Source organism: Pan troglodytes, chromosome 16 (genome assembly GCF_028858775.2).
Source record: "Pan troglodytes isolate AG18354 chromosome 16, NHGRI_mPanTro3-v2.0_pri, whole genome shotgun sequence".
Lineage (NCBI taxonomy): Eukaryota > Metazoa > Chordata > Mammalia > Primates > Hominidae > Pan > Pan troglodytes.
The window spans coordinates 33,058,038-33,073,459 of NC_072414.2; the positions used below are offsets into that span (position 1 = coordinate 33,058,038).

The window sequence follows — 15,422 nt, forward strand, 5'->3', positions numbered from 1 at the left end:
AATTCTGAAACTAAGAATGAATATACGTGGAAGGCAGTTCAACATGCTCACCTTTAAGTTTCTTTTCCTCCTTAAATTTCTTTTTCTTGGGTCCAAGTAGGTGCCGTTGTTGCTCATAGAAAGGGTCATATGTGGAGAGCAGGCCTGCACTGTAGTACTGATATTGCTGCAACTGAAGCAGGCAAAGACCATGATGGGCCTGTTTTCTATAGTACAGCTTTCAAATTACCTTTACTACAGAAAACTAAGCCAGAGGAAATCATAGCTCCTAAGTACAGTATTCTTCCCACAAAGAGATCAGTAACATCTAGTATATCTAAGGGAATCACTTACTTAACTTCAAACAAAATGAGTTCAACTCCTATACACATGACAAGTCACTGAAAATAATTTAAGAAAGCAAAACTCTTCATGCTTCTGAATTTCTACATACTTACTTAAACCTGACATATACTAAGACATGAAATTAATTCCTTGCAGAAATGTCTCCCCTTGGAAATTCACCACCAAGAAATAAGCCATATTTCTATTACCAACAGTTCCTCAGATTTACTAAGGTTCCTCATGCTTGCTTTTCTTTTTTTCTTTTTTTTTTTTGAGACAGAGTCTTGCTTTGTCGCCAGGCTGGAGTGCAGCGGCATGATCTGGGCTCACTGCAACCTCCGCCCCTTGGTTCAAGCGATTCTCGTGTCTCAGCCTCCCAAGTAGCTGGGATTACAAGCACACGCCACCACACCCAGCTGATTTTTGTATTTTTAGTAGACATGGGGTTTCACCACGTTGGCCAGGATGGTCTTGATCTCCTGACCTCGTGGTCAGCCCATCTCAGTGTCAGCCCACCTCAGCCTCCCAAAGTGCTGGGATTAACAAGTGTGAGCCACTTCAACTGGCCCTTCATTCTTGCTTTTCTATTAGTCATATGTCTGCTTCAAATAGTCACCAGTCATCCCAGTTCTTGAATCTTTCAAGTCTTTCCTCTCTTCATCTCCCACTAAGACAGTCTGCTATTATTATAAATAGTGCCTACATTGCCAGAATTCTAACATATGAATAACGTAACTCTTTCCATCCAGGAAGTGGTAAGTAAATGCTTTCAAATATTTCACTTACTCCCCAAATCTCATATTAATTTTGTCTCACATATTACTAATGCATAAATATAAATTAAAATTAGGTAGCCCACTATTAAATCTCTTTCCTGGATTATAGCCAAATAAATTGTCTGAGGACTGAAATAAGACTGAAAGATTAACATGGGGAACTATTACAATGTCCTCTGTTAAAATTAAATTAGCATGCACTGAGCTGTACACTTAAAGTCTGATAACTTTCCTGTATGTATGTTTTATCTGAATTTAAAAAACAAGCAGGCCAGGCATGGTGGCTCAGCTGGGCGCCATGGCTCATGCCTGTAATACCAGCACTTTGGAAGGCCAAGGTGGGCAAATTATTTGAGGTCAGGAAGTCGAGACCAGCCTGGCCAACATGATGAAACCACATCTCTACTAAAAATAAAAAAAATTAGCCAGGCATGGTGGCGGGCTTCTGTAGTCCCAGCTACTTGGGAGACAAAGACAGGAGAACTGCCTGAACCCAGGAGGCAGAGGTTGCAGTGAGCCAAGATCATGCCACTGCATTTCAGTCTGGGTGACAGAGCCTCCATCTCAAAAAATAAAACAAAAATAAATAAAAAATAAACATAAAAAACAAGCAAATACTTGGAGCGCCAAGTACCTTAGTGCTGGAGTTTAAGAAGGAAGGAACTTTTTACATCAAAAGGGTCAGATACTCTGTTTACCACTTCTACAGGTTTATAAGGTTCAGAATATTATTCCAATCTCTCTGAACTAACTTTGGACCTTAACTAATTGCTAGAAAATTCTTAGGTCTTCAAATATACTATTGCTCATTATGTACAACGTTCCACACTTGTAGAAATAGTCAGAAGGCGGCTGGGCGGGGTGGCTCACCCCTGTAATCCCAGCACTTTGGGAGGCCGAGGCGGGTGGATCACCTGAGTCTGAGACCAGCCTGACGAACATTGAAAAACCGTATCTCTACTAAAAATACAAAAATAGCCAGGCGTGGTGGCGCATGCCTGTAATCCCAGCTACTCGGGAGACTGAGGCAGGAGTACTGCTTGAACTCAGAAGGCGGAGGTGGCAGTGAGCCGAGATCACGCCATTGCACTCGAGCCTGGGCAACAAGAGTGAAACTCAATCTCAAAAAAAAATAAAAAGAAAGAGTCAGAAGGCTTTGGTAACGGCATTCAAGTAGTTGTCACTCAAAACTATCATCATTTTAATGTTAGTGTATGAAGAGCTTTCTAAGAGAGAAACACTACACCCAAAGAGCAACTGCATGAATAAGCAACACTAGAATGTAAGCATTCTGGCAATTCCTCAAAAGGCTAAGCAAGGTGTTTCCATATGACCCAGCAATTTCACTGTTAAGTATATAATGAAGAGAAACGAAAACACATCAACACAAAACCTGTACACAAATCTTCATACCATCATTATTCAAAATAGCCAAAAAGTAGAAATATGCTAATCATAGTTCATGAACTGGACAATGCATATATAAAATAAGGTATAAATACACAAATATTTGCAATAAAAAGAAATGAAATGCTGATACATGCTACAACATTAATCAATCTTGAAAATATGACATTGAGAGAAGCTGGACACAGGCACATGTTGCATGATTCCATTTGTATGAAATGTCTAGAATGGGCACATTTATAGAAACAGAGCAGATTGGGCTGGGGATGGTGGCTCACGCCTGTAATCCCAGCACTTTGGTAGGCTAAGGCGGGAGGATCACCTGAGGTCAGGAGTTCGAGACCAACCTGGCCAACATGGTGAAAACCCGTCTTTACTAAAAACGCAAAAAAATGCCGGGCGTGGTGGCGCACGCCTGTAATCCCAGCTACTCAGCAGGCTGAGCAGGAGAATCGCTTGACCCTGGGAAGCAGAGGCTGCAGTGAGCCAAGATCGCGCCACTGCACTCCAGCCTGGGCAACAGAGCGAGACTCTGTCCAAAAAAAAGAAAAAAGGACAGAGTGGATTGGTGGTTGTCTGGACTGAGGGACAGAAAGAATGAGGGGCAACAGCTAAGAGGCATGCGGTTTCTTTATGAGGTGATGCAAATGTTCTGGAATTAGGCAGTAATGATAGTAACACAACTATGAATATATTACAAAAACACTGAATTGCACACTATATAAGGCTGAAGTTTTGTTATGTGAATTACATCTCAATAAAGCTGCTCCACTGCTACCTAAACATAAAGTTAAAATGATGTATCTTTTTTTTTTTTGAAGAACATATCTTTTAGTCTAGTACATCCAAAGTATTAGTAGTTTAATTTCATTGATTCCAGAGAATTTTAGAAATTCTTTTTTTTTTTTTTCTTTGAGATGAAGTCTTGCTCTGTCACCCAGGCAAGAGTGCAGTGGCGCAATCTCGGCTCACTGCAACCTCCACCTCCCGGGTTCAAGCGATTCTCCTGCCTCAGCCTCCTGAGTACCTGGGATTACAGGCATGCACCACCACGCCCAGCTAATTTTGTATTTTTAGTAGAGACACAGTTTCCTTATGTTGGTCAGGCTGGTCTCGAACTCCTGACCTCAGGTGATTCACCTGCCTGGGCCTCCCAAAATGCTGGGATTACAGGCGTGAGTCACTGCGCCCAGCCAACTTTTTGTATTTTTAGTAGAGATGGAGTTTCACCAAGTTGGCTGGGCTGGGCTCGAACTCCTGACCTCAAGTGATCTGCCCACTTCAGCCTCCCAAAGTGCTGGGATTACAGGCATGAGCCACCGCACCCAGTCAGGAATTTTCTTTTTTTTTTTTAAGTACCAGGGTACATGTGCAAGATGTGCAGGTTTGCTACACGGGTAAACATGTGCCATGTGGTTTGCTGCACCTATCAACCCATCACCTAAGTATTAAGCCCAGCAAGCATTAGCTATTTTTCCTGATGCTCTCCCTCCTCCTGCACCCACCTGCCCAGGCCCCAGTGTGTCTTGTTCCCCTCCCTGTGTCCATGTGTTCTCCTTGTTCAGCTCCCACTTACACTCACTGCTGAGGATAATGATTTCCAGCTCCATAAAATGATGTATCTCTTTTTTTTTTTTTTTTTGAGACAGAGTCTCGCTCTGTCGCCAGGCTGGAGTGCAGTGCTGTGATCTCGGCTCACTGCAACCTCCGCCTCTGGGTTCGAGCAATTCTCCTGCCTCAGCCTCCTGAGTAGCTGGGACTACAGGCGCACGCCACCACACCCAGCTAAATTTTGTATTTTTAGTAGACAGGGGGTTTCACCATGTTGGCCGGGATGGTTTCAATTTCTTGACCTCATGATCCGCCCGCCTCGTCCTCCCAAAGTGCTGGGATTATAGGTGTGAGCCACCACGCCCAGCCAAAATGATGTATCTTTAATGACTATAAAGCAGAGGGTGAATATTCAGTTTGAAGTGTTTCTCCTGAAACTCTTACCTCCTTGTCTTTACTATACTTATTTTGGTGAAGTTTCTTATATTTGTGTAGTCGAAGCATGTTGTGAAGTTCTTCTCTGCTGAGATTGAGTTCTTCCTCATCATCATCTTCACTCTGAGAATCAGCCTCGCTGGATTCATCACTTAGCAGAATGCTCTGAAAAGGGTGAAAATAGAAATGTATCTTTTGCTGTGAAGCAATCCCATTTATAATCCAAGCATTTTTTCCTAGATCCAAAACAATGACAAAAACAGCAGAAAGATAGTCACTCCAGTTCCCCTTATGACATGCTTTATAAATTCAACTGAAAAACACTAAGAATACTAATTAAACTTAGGGAATACAAACTAAAATGCAATAAAACATGGGACATGTTATCAGCAACGAGGCTAAAAATTCCTCTGAATACTTACAAAAGTATAAACAATACATAAATATCATATACATACAAACTATACATACATGCCAAACAGGAAGACAAAAAAAACAACTACCTATAGGGTATAAAAAAATATAGAAAGCAAGCTGTAATGGCCCAAAAGGAGAAATATCCCAAATATCCATTTATTGATAAATGGATAAATAAAATGTGGAATATCCAGATAATGAGATGTAATTCAGCCATGAAAAGGAATAACACATTAGTAGGGGCTACAATATGAAGAATCTTGAAAATATTATGCTAAATTAAAGAAGTCAATCATAAAAGGTCACGTTATCATAGGATTCAATTTATACGAAATGTCTAGGCTGCGAGTGGTGGCTCACACCTGTAATCCCAACACTTTGGCAGGCCCAGGCATGAGGATTGCTTGAGGCCGGGAGTTCGAGACTAGCTTGGGCAACCTAATAAGATCTCTTCTCTACAGAAAAAGACATGTGCCTATAGTCCCAGCTACTTGGGAGACAGAGGAGGAAGGATTGCTTGACCCCAGGAGTTCAAGGGTGCAGTGAGCTATGGCTGCACCACTGCACTCCAACCTAGGAAACAGAGCAAGAGCCTGTCTCCTAAAAAGAAAACAAAAACAAAAATTCCAGAAGAGGCACATCAATACAGACAAAAAGCGAATTAGTCGCTGCCGAAGGACAGAGGAAATAGAAAATGGAGAGTGACTACCGGCCGGGCTCAGTGGCTCATGTCTGTAATCCCAGCACTTCGGGAGGCCGAGGCGGGGGGATCACAAGGTCAGGAGTTTGAGAACAGCCTGGCTAACATGGTGAAACCCTGTCTCTACTAAAAATACAAAAATTAGCCAGGCGTGGTGGCAAGCGCCTGTAGTTTCAGCTACTCAGGAGGCTGAGACAGGAGAATCGCTTGAACCCAGGAGGGAGAGGTTGCAGTGAGCTGAGATCACGCCACTGCACTACAGCCTGGGCGACAGAGCAAGACTCCGTCTCAAAAAAAAGAAAAAAGAAAATGGAGAGTGACTGCTAACGGGTACGGGGTTCATTTCAGAATGTTAAAAATTTTCTGAGATTACATTGTAATCATGGGTATACAACTTTGTAAATACACGAAAAACTACTAAATTTTAACCTGTAAAAGGGTGAATTTGGCCAGGCACGGTGGCTCACACCTGTAATCCCAGCACTTTGAGAGGCTGAGGCAGGCAGATTGCTTGAGCTCAGGAGTTCGACACCAGCCTGGGCAACATGGCGAAACCCCCAAAAATTAGTTGAACGTGGTGGTGCGGGCCTGTAGTCCTACTTCACAGGGGTGAGGCTGGAGGATCACTAGAACCCAGGAGGTCGAAGCTGCACTAAGCTGAGATTGTGCCACTGCACTCCAGCCAGGGTGAAAAAGTGAGACCCTGTCTCAAAAATAAATAAATAAAAATAAAATAAAATGAAAAGGTGAATTTTATGACAATGAATTATAACTCAATTTTTCAAAATATGACGGCTAAGCATAACAATTTCTGCATTTCCAACAGCCTAAAGTGCAACTGATATTGACCAAATCGGACCTTTTACACATGAGCCTTTTGAAGGACCTAGTGATAATAATGAAGGGTTTTAATTGCTTTTGAGTATTTCATAGCAAAAGTATAAAAGAGAAATAATTAGTTTCAATAAAAGAAATACTATCCTTAATTCAGTTTGGCCACTGACAATAATCTTGTAAGAGTGTAAATGAGATTAACAACCTCTCTGCTTGTAAACACTCCAACGGCTTATGCCTACAACGACAGTAAAACACGAACTCCTTAACATAGACAAAGCCTGTGTGATCACAGTCTTGTAACTTCATCTTCCACCATCCTCCTCATTCACTGTGCTCTAGCCATATTAGACTTCTTTTTCCACCAAACATACTAAGTTGTTTCTTTTCTCAGGACTTTTGCAGTTGTTCCTTCTGACCGAAATGCCATTACCCTAGATATAAGATGGTTCTCTGTGATCATTCAGAATCAGTTGAAATGTTACGTCTTTAAAGAAGCCATGTTTATTTACTTGTTTACAGGCTTACTAACTGCCTGCCTCCTTTAGAATGTAAGCACCACTGGGCAGGAAACTTGCCCAACCATAATCGTACCTGGCACATGCACATGGATGCACTAAATCAACATCTGTTAAATGAATAAACTACTCAGGAACTTATGGAAGTTATGGAATTAATATAAATTATGGAACTTATGGAATTAATATTCCTGATTATGTGACCCAATGAGTGCAAGGACTTCATCTGATAAATTTTTGTACTTCCTGTTTCCCCTCAGTACGTTATAACAGGTTGAGCATCCCTATTCTAAAAACCCAAAATACTCCAAAATCTCAAAGGTTTTGAGCACCAATAAGATGCCACAAATGGAAAATTCCACACCTGACCTCACGTGACAGGTCACAGTCAAAACACAGGTATACAAAACAGAGTTTATTCAACATCCCCAAGGGAAAAATATAATTACCTTCAGGCTATGTGTATAAGGTGTATATAAAAGATAAATGAATTTGGTGTTTATTAACTTGGGTCCCATCTCCAAGATATCTCATTTTGTACTGCAAATATTCAAAAAAAAAAAAAATCTGAGGCTGGGTGCGGTGGCTCACGCCTATAATCCCAGCACTTTGGGAGGCTGAGGCAGGCGGATCACCTGAGGTCAGGAGTTCGAGACCAACCTAGCTAACATGGTGAAACCCCATTTCTACTAAAAATACAAAAAAATTAGCTGGGCGTGGTGGCGCATGCCTGTAATCCCAGCTACTCAGGAGGCTGAGGCAGGAGAATTGCTTGAACCTAGGAGGCGGAGGTTGCAGTGAGCTGAGATCATGCCATTGCACTCCAGCTTGGGCAACAAGAGCGAAATGTCGTCTCAAAAACAAAATCTGAAACACGTCTGGTCTCAAGCATTTCAGATTAGCAATACTCAACCTGTACTCAATTCATGTTTGCTAAATGACTTCATTGAATCCTCCAGATTTTCTCAATAATCTCTTCAAAAAAACCACATCCAGTATAAGAGAATCATATTTGAAAAACTCTGTCAATCATGAGTTGATAACTTTCCCATCTATTAGTAACTTTAGTAGACTATCTGCACTGTGAACACCCTGCTTTATCTCTTACCTTTAGCCACTTTCTGCTTTTCTTCAGCTTAGAGAAATTATATAAATTCCCCTTATCACATTTTGATTCTGTATAAAGAAACACAAAGAATAAAAAAATTAAAGGATGACTGCCCCAAGATAACGATAGTCCAAAGGGGGATGTCACACCACACTGACCTGACTGTAGAACTCCATTCAGAGAATATGTGTTTAACATTCCAGAACTGCCTGCTCCAGAAGTTTCACCAAGCAATGAATTTGGAGGTTCTTCCTTAACTTGTATTAAGGGATCCCCAGACTGGGGCAATAACGGATTACTGTCATCCAGTCCATCTTCACTGTCATCACTATAAATTGAAGAATGAGTCCACAATTACAGCTGACCCAATAAAATATAATTTAAAGTTAGAACTGGACACTTTACAGAAGAAACTGTTCCTCTGAAATAAATTGACTTTTTTATTTGAAAGAGGCAAAAGAAAATATCAAACATAAAAATCATAAGATACTTTAATCCTGTAAAATCTGTAAGGATGATGGAAATCAGGAATTTGGTAAAACATATTGCAAAGATACAATAACATACCTAGAAATATTCCTATTGAAGATAGCTGACGTTTGTCGCAGAAAATGGTCCAACCGGAGGGCCCTCTCCAAGTACTGAAGATAGAGGGGCTTTGCCAGCTCAGTGCAGCCTCCATCATCCCTGGCACCCAACTCCGAGGCCATAGAACAAATCTGTCTTCATGCACAAGGACCTCCGACTGCACGGCTGCAGAACAGAGATAAGAAGTGAAAGATGAAATTACTATCCATTCTCCCTTTCTCTTGCCTGCTTGTTCCCAATGTGAAGAGAAATCAGACCTTCTAGAACACAAGACACTGAAAAGACAGGAGTCTGCAGAAAGATCATGATAAAGCTCTTGTTAGACACTGCCTCCTAAAGCAAAGGCAGAAGTTGAAAGGATATAAAGACTATAAAAATACAGCAACACAGTTACATTTCACAATGAAAATTCATACTATACTTTTTCAAAACAGTATCTTAAAATGTATACCCACTTCCTTTATCCCTTTCAATAAAAAATTACCCAAAACTATGAATAAACAACTATCCAAATCTACACCCCAAGCTCAATGTTGTGCACCTCAGAAAGGAAAGTACTACAGGAGCATTCGTTCTCAGCATCACCTTCAAAATAGGTGCTGCCCTCTTGATTTTGAATTCATATTCATACATATATGTAAGGTATCTTATTTATAAGGGAATAGATGTATTGGCAGAGTATTTTACTATCCTTTGTAAAAATGCCATAATGAGTAAAATTTAAATTTAGAAAATTGGAGCTAAAAGAGTAAAAGTGAGGGTGAGAAACACAGGTATAGCCTAAGCATTCTCTTTGCTACATTGTTAAAGACAACATTAGGGTCAGAACATCTTCACTAGAGACACAATCACACAATCAGTATAACAACGCTTCTCCCACCACTTTCTTGTTTGTTTTTGTTTTTTGAGACGGAGTCTTGCTCTGTCACCCAGGCTGGAGTTCAAGCAATTCTCCTGCCTCAGCCTCCTGAGTAGCTGGGATTACAGGCACCCACCACCACGCCCAGCTGATTTTTGTATTTTTAGTGGAGACGGGGTTTCACCATGTTGGTCAGGCTGGTCTTGAACTCCTGACCTCAAGCAATCCACCCGCCTTGGCCTCCCAAAGTGCTGGGATTACAGGCTTGAGCCACCGCGCCCAGCCTTCTCCCACCACTTTCAAACCGTAGCATCTGCCTTATACCTGGTTATCTCTAAATACTTAAAGGGTTACACGAAGACTAAATAATGACATAATTTAGACTAATAAGCCCACCAAATGACGTAAATACTCAATAAACCATAAATTATTGTTATGATTTTTTTCAGACGGAGTTTCGCTCTTGCAGTAGGGTGATCTCAGCTCACTGCAACCTCTGCCTCACAGGTTCAAGTGATTCTCCTGCCTCAGGCTCCCAAGTAGCTGGGATTACAGGCGTCCGCCACCACACCTAGCTAATTTGTTGTATTTTTAGTAGAGATGGGGTTTCACCATGTTGGTCAGCCTGGTCTGGAACTCCTGACCTCAGGTGATCCACCAGTCCCAACCTCCCAAAGTACTACGATTACAGGCGTGAGCAACTGTACCCAGCCTAAAATACAAAAATACTAAAAATACAAAAATTAGCTGGGCATGGTGGCAGGCGTCTGTAATCCCACCTACTCAGGAGACTGAGGCCGGAGAATCACTTGAACCTGGGAGGCAGAAGTTGCAGTGAGCCGAGACTGTGCCACTGCACTCCAGGCTGGGCAACGAGAGCAAAACCCCATCTCAAAAAACAACAACAACAACTAAATTAAATGATAAGTTTTTTTGTTTATTTGTGGCGGTTTTTTTGTATTTTTAGTAGAGACAGGGTTTCACCATGTTGGCCAGAATGGTCTTGATCTCCTGACCTTGTGATCCACCTGTCTCAGCCTCCCAAAGTGCAGGGATTACAGGCGTGAGCCACCACGCCCAGCCAACTAAGTGATAAGCTTTAAAGGCAATCATACATCTTTGAGTTGTCTTCTCTTTTTTTTACAGTTTTCTAATATAACTTTCCTATCTAAAACAGTGTAACTTCTAGAAAAACCAGGAGAAAATCTTCATGACTGACCATAAAAAATTCTAGATATGCAATCAAAAGCACAAAAGATCAAAAATTAGCCCATGCGAATTAAAAATGTTTACACTTTAAAATATTTCATTAAGAAAATGAAGACAAACTAGGCACAGTGGCTCATGCCTGTAATCCCAGCACTCTGGGAGACTGAAGTGGGAGGATCACTTCAGCCCAGGAAAACAAGATCAACCTGGGCAACACAGTGAGATCTCATCTCTTCAAAAGAATTTAAAATTAGCTGGGCATGGTGGCACAGGCCTCTGGACAAACTATTCGGGAGGCTGAAGTGGGAGGATCACTTACAGCCCAGGAGGTTGAGGCTACAGTGAGCCATGATCTTGCAACTATACTCCAGCCTGGGTGACAAAAAAAAGAAAAAGAAAATGAAGACAAGCCACAGACTAGAAGATACTTGCAAATCATCTATCTGATAAAGGTCTTGTATCCACATATACAACTTTTTTTTTACACAGTTGTTTGTCAGTGTGTACACATAAAACCTACAACTCTATAAGATAAATAACCCAATTTAAAAATGGGCAAAAGATTTTGAACAGACATTTTACCCACAAAGATGTATGACTAGCTAATAGACATATGAAAAAATGCTAAATATCAATAAATTAAAATTAAAGCAACATACTACTTCATACCCACTAGAATAATAAAAAAGACAGGCTAGACACAGTGGCTCTCACCTATAATCTCAACATTTAGGAGGCTGAAGTGGGTGGATCCCTTGAGCCCAGGAGTTTGAGACCAGCCTGGGCAACATAGCAGGACCATGTCCCTACAAAAAATTAAAAAATTAGCCAAGTATGGTGATGCGTGCCTGTAGTGCCAGCTACTCAAGAGGCTGAAGTGAGAGGATTGCTTAAGCCCAGGAAGTCAAGGCTGCAGTGAGCTATCATTGTGCCACTGTGCTCCAGCCTGGAGTAAGACCCTGTCTCAAAAAACAAACAAACAAACACACACACACACACACACACACACACACACACACAATAAGACAGTGAGAGAGAGGGAAAGAAAAAGGGAAAAAAAAAATGTTCCAAACTCCCATTGTGGCCATAGTTCCACAATTCTGTAAATCTACCAAAAATATATTCAAAATATACTGAACTGTATATTTTATTTAAATTATGTGAATTTCATAGTTTGTAAATTGTCAGTCTTGGTAATATAAAGAAAAAAGAATGCTAAAAAATACTTTTGGCCAGGAGCAGTGGCTGAAGCTTGTAATCCCAGCACTTTGGGAGGTGAGGCAGGAGGAGAGCTTGAGCCCAAGAGTTCAAGACCAGCCTGAGTAACATGGCGAGACCTTGTCTCTACAAAAAAATTTTAAAATTAGCTGAGTGTAGTGGCATGCACCTGTAAACCCAGCTACTTGGGAGGCTGAGGAGGGAGGATGGTTTGAGCCCAGGAGGTTGAGACCTCAGTAAGTCATGAACGCACCACTGTACTCCAGCCTGCATAACAGAGTGAGACTATCCAAAAAAAAAAACTTCAAATTTCACCTTTTCAAAGTGAGACCTAACGTGTACCCACCCACTCCAGAAGATTTCAAAGAAATTGGTTTTTAAAATACAACAAAACTCCCTTAAGAGAACAGCAAATAATTCATCTTGATACATGTATAAATGTAAAAGTACTCTGCTTGGCTCCATCCCAAGCTTTTATTACAGAACAATTAATCCATGCTCTAGTTATTTTACCTGATAAGGAAAATGACACTAATTAAGGAGGTATGACTACCAAGTAATACGGAGTGATTCGAAATGAATGGAATATTTTCTTTTCTTTTTTTTTTTGAGACAAAGTCTTGTAGCCCAGGCTGGAATGCTGTGGCCCAATCTCGGCTCACTGCAAGCTCTGCCTCCCGGGTTCACGCCATTCTCCTGCCTCAGCCTCCCGAGTAGCTGGGACTACAGGCGCCTGCCACCACGCCAGGCTAACTTTTTGTATTTTTAGTAGAGACGGGGTTTCACTGTGTTAGCCAGGATGGTCTCGATCTCCTGACCTCGTGATTCGCCCGCCTCAGCCTCCCAAAGTGCTGGGATTACAGGTGTGAGCCACTGTGCCCGGCCAATGAATGGAATATTTTCAAAACTTATTCCTCAGTACCTATGTGAGTATGAAATCAAAAACAATTTGTTGAAGAATGATCACAGTTAACTTCTAGTCTTACAATGCTCAATATATGCTCCGTTTTGACACCCAGTATACATCAGTCCTGTCAACTGATTCATCCCAGAAATCATCTTTGCAGCATATCACCACTGATGGCTGAAATGACAGCTGCAATGAATTCCCTTATGTCCACAATACCACCAAAAAAAGGTGCTGTAAGCACAAAATTCTCCACAAGAAGTCTTATGATGACATCTGGAGAACCAAGTTATATTTTTTAAGTGTTCAATTTTTTTCTTTATGGTGGCAAAAGACATAAAATTTACCATTTTAACCATTTTTAAGTGTACACTTCAGTGGCATTATATACATTCACATTGTTGTGCAACCATTACTACCATTCACAATTTTTTCTTTTTTTTTTTTTTGAGACAGAGGCTCCCTCTGTCGCCCAGGCTGGAGCACAATGGGGTGATCTCCGCTCACTACAATCTCCGCCTCCTGGGTTCAAGTGATTCTCTCACCTCCAGCCTCCCAAGTAGCTGGGACTACAGGCGCACCCCACCACACACAGCTAATTTTTGTATTTTTAGTAGAGATGGAGTTTTACCATGTTGGCCAGGCTGGTCTCAAACGCCTGGCATCAAGTGACCCACCCACCTCAGCCTCCCAAAGTAGTGGGATTATAGGCATGAGCCACCCACCGGGCTGACAATCATTTCTTAATCACCTTTTAAGATTGCTGGCCTCTCAATTCAGCCTAGTCTTGATTAGCATGTTAAAAGCTGCTGCTGCAATAACCACTTTCATCTCCTCATTTGTCTCTTATTCCCTACAAGGAAACTGCATGGCCATCAACCTGACCCATCTGTTATCGTCCAACTTCAGCAAAACACTTGATAATTCTCAATAACCCTTTTACCCATCGTCTACCAATTGTTTCTCATTCTCTACCAAGATTACTTCAAATCTTTTTTCCCTCTTCCTCAAAATTCTGAAGTCATTCCCCGCTCATCTTGGAAGAGCCTGAAGAGTAAATCATTCCATCCTCTTTTATTTCACCTTAGCTCAATAGTTTTCTCTTACTTGCTGTGATATTTGAGTCACCAATACAAACAGACTTTATTTGTAACTTTTTTTTTTTTTTTGAGACAGAGTCTTGCTCTGTCACCCAGGCTGGAGTGCAGTGGCGAGATCTCTGCTCACTGCAAGCTCCGCCTCCCAGGTTCACGCCATTCTCCTGCCTCAGCCTCCCGAGTAGCTGGGACTGCAGGCGCCCGCCACAACGCCTGGCTAAGTTTTTTTGTATTTTAGTAGAGACGGGGTTTCACTGTGTTAGCCAGGATGGTCTCGATCTCCTGACCTCGTGCTCCACCCACCTCGGCCTCCCAAAGTGCTGGGATTACAGGCGTGAGCCACCGCGCCCGGCCTATTTGTAACTCTTAGTCAAGGTGATTCTCCATACTAGTACAAAAGATATGACTATTTCTTGGCGGGCATGGTGGCTCATGCCTGTAATCCCAGCACTTTGGGAGGCTGAGACGAGCAGATTACAAGGTCAGGAATTCGAGACCAACCTGGCTAACATAGTGAAATCCCGCCTTTACTAAAAATACAAAAAAGTAGCTGGGCTTGGTGGCACGCACCTGTAGTCCCAGCTACTCAGGAGGCTGAGGCAGGAGAATCGCTTGAACCTGGGAGGTGGAGGTTGCAGTGAGCCAAGACTGTGCCACTGAACTCCAGCCTGGGCAACAAAGCAAGACTCCATCTCAAAAAAAGAAGATATGACTATGTCTTATGTCACTTATTATGGGTTCATGCCCATGCATTTGCATTTTAAAATACACACTGTGTAAGTTACTTTATTTATGTTTCCCCAATATATTACAATTAGGGCATCATACTGCTTTTTAAAATTATATATTACCTATAGATTTCATTTCAGGATTTTAAAAAGGGCATAGTAGGCCAGGCGCAGTGGCTCACACCTGTAATCCTAGCACTTTGGGAGGCCGAGGCGGGCAATCACCTGAGATCAGGAGTTCGAGACCAGCCTGACCAATATGGTGAAACCCCATCTCTACTAAAAATACAAAAATTAGCCAGGTGTGGTGGCGGGTTTGCCTGTAGTCCCAGCAACTTGGGAGCCTGAGGCAGGAGAATCGCTTGAACCTGGGAGGCGGAGGTTACAGTGAGCCAGTATCGTACACACTGCACTACAGCCTGGGCAACAGAGCAAGACTGTCTCAAAGGAAAAAAAAAGGGTGTATTATAAAATATTTGTAATAAAAAAGGAGAGTTGGGTCTGATACAGTTGAGAACCATCTCTCTGATAACCACTGTTTATCAGAATGAATGAAGTTGATATTGCTGAGTGACTCTTGCTTTTGGATACTCTATTTAATAATCTTTGAAAACTTGGACTATTCCTTAACTCCTTGACTGAAACTTCATTCTAAATGCGGAGTACACCAAAGTTCTGTCATCTATTCCTACGCCTTAGAAAATCTCATCTTCTACCAGGAATTCAATTAACACTGCTGTATGACT

General features: G+C 41.7%; 1 protein-coding gene across 4 annotated transcripts in view; it reads right to left on the minus strand.

The window, feature by feature from the left end:
* Positions 1–15,422, minus strand: part of INO80 (INO80 complex ATPase subunit) — a 137,070-nt gene that overhangs the window by 108,362 nt on the left and 13,286 nt on the right. For all 4 annotated transcript variants that reach the window (XM_510320.6, XM_016927958.4, XM_054667384.2 and 1 more), the window contains exons 2-6: positions 8,638–8,823; positions 8,229–8,398; positions 8,071–8,138; positions 4,503–4,658; positions 52–172 (exon numbers count right to left, since the gene is read on the minus strand). In XM_510320.6, coding sequence (XP_510320.2) covers positions 52–172; positions 4,503–4,658; positions 8,071–8,138; positions 8,229–8,398; positions 8,638–8,780 — 658 coding nt within the window. In that variant the 5' untranslated portion in view covers positions 8,781–8,823. The remainder of the gene's footprint in view (positions 1–51; positions 173–4,502; positions 4,659–8,070; positions 8,139–8,228; positions 8,399–8,637; positions 8,824–15,422) is intronic.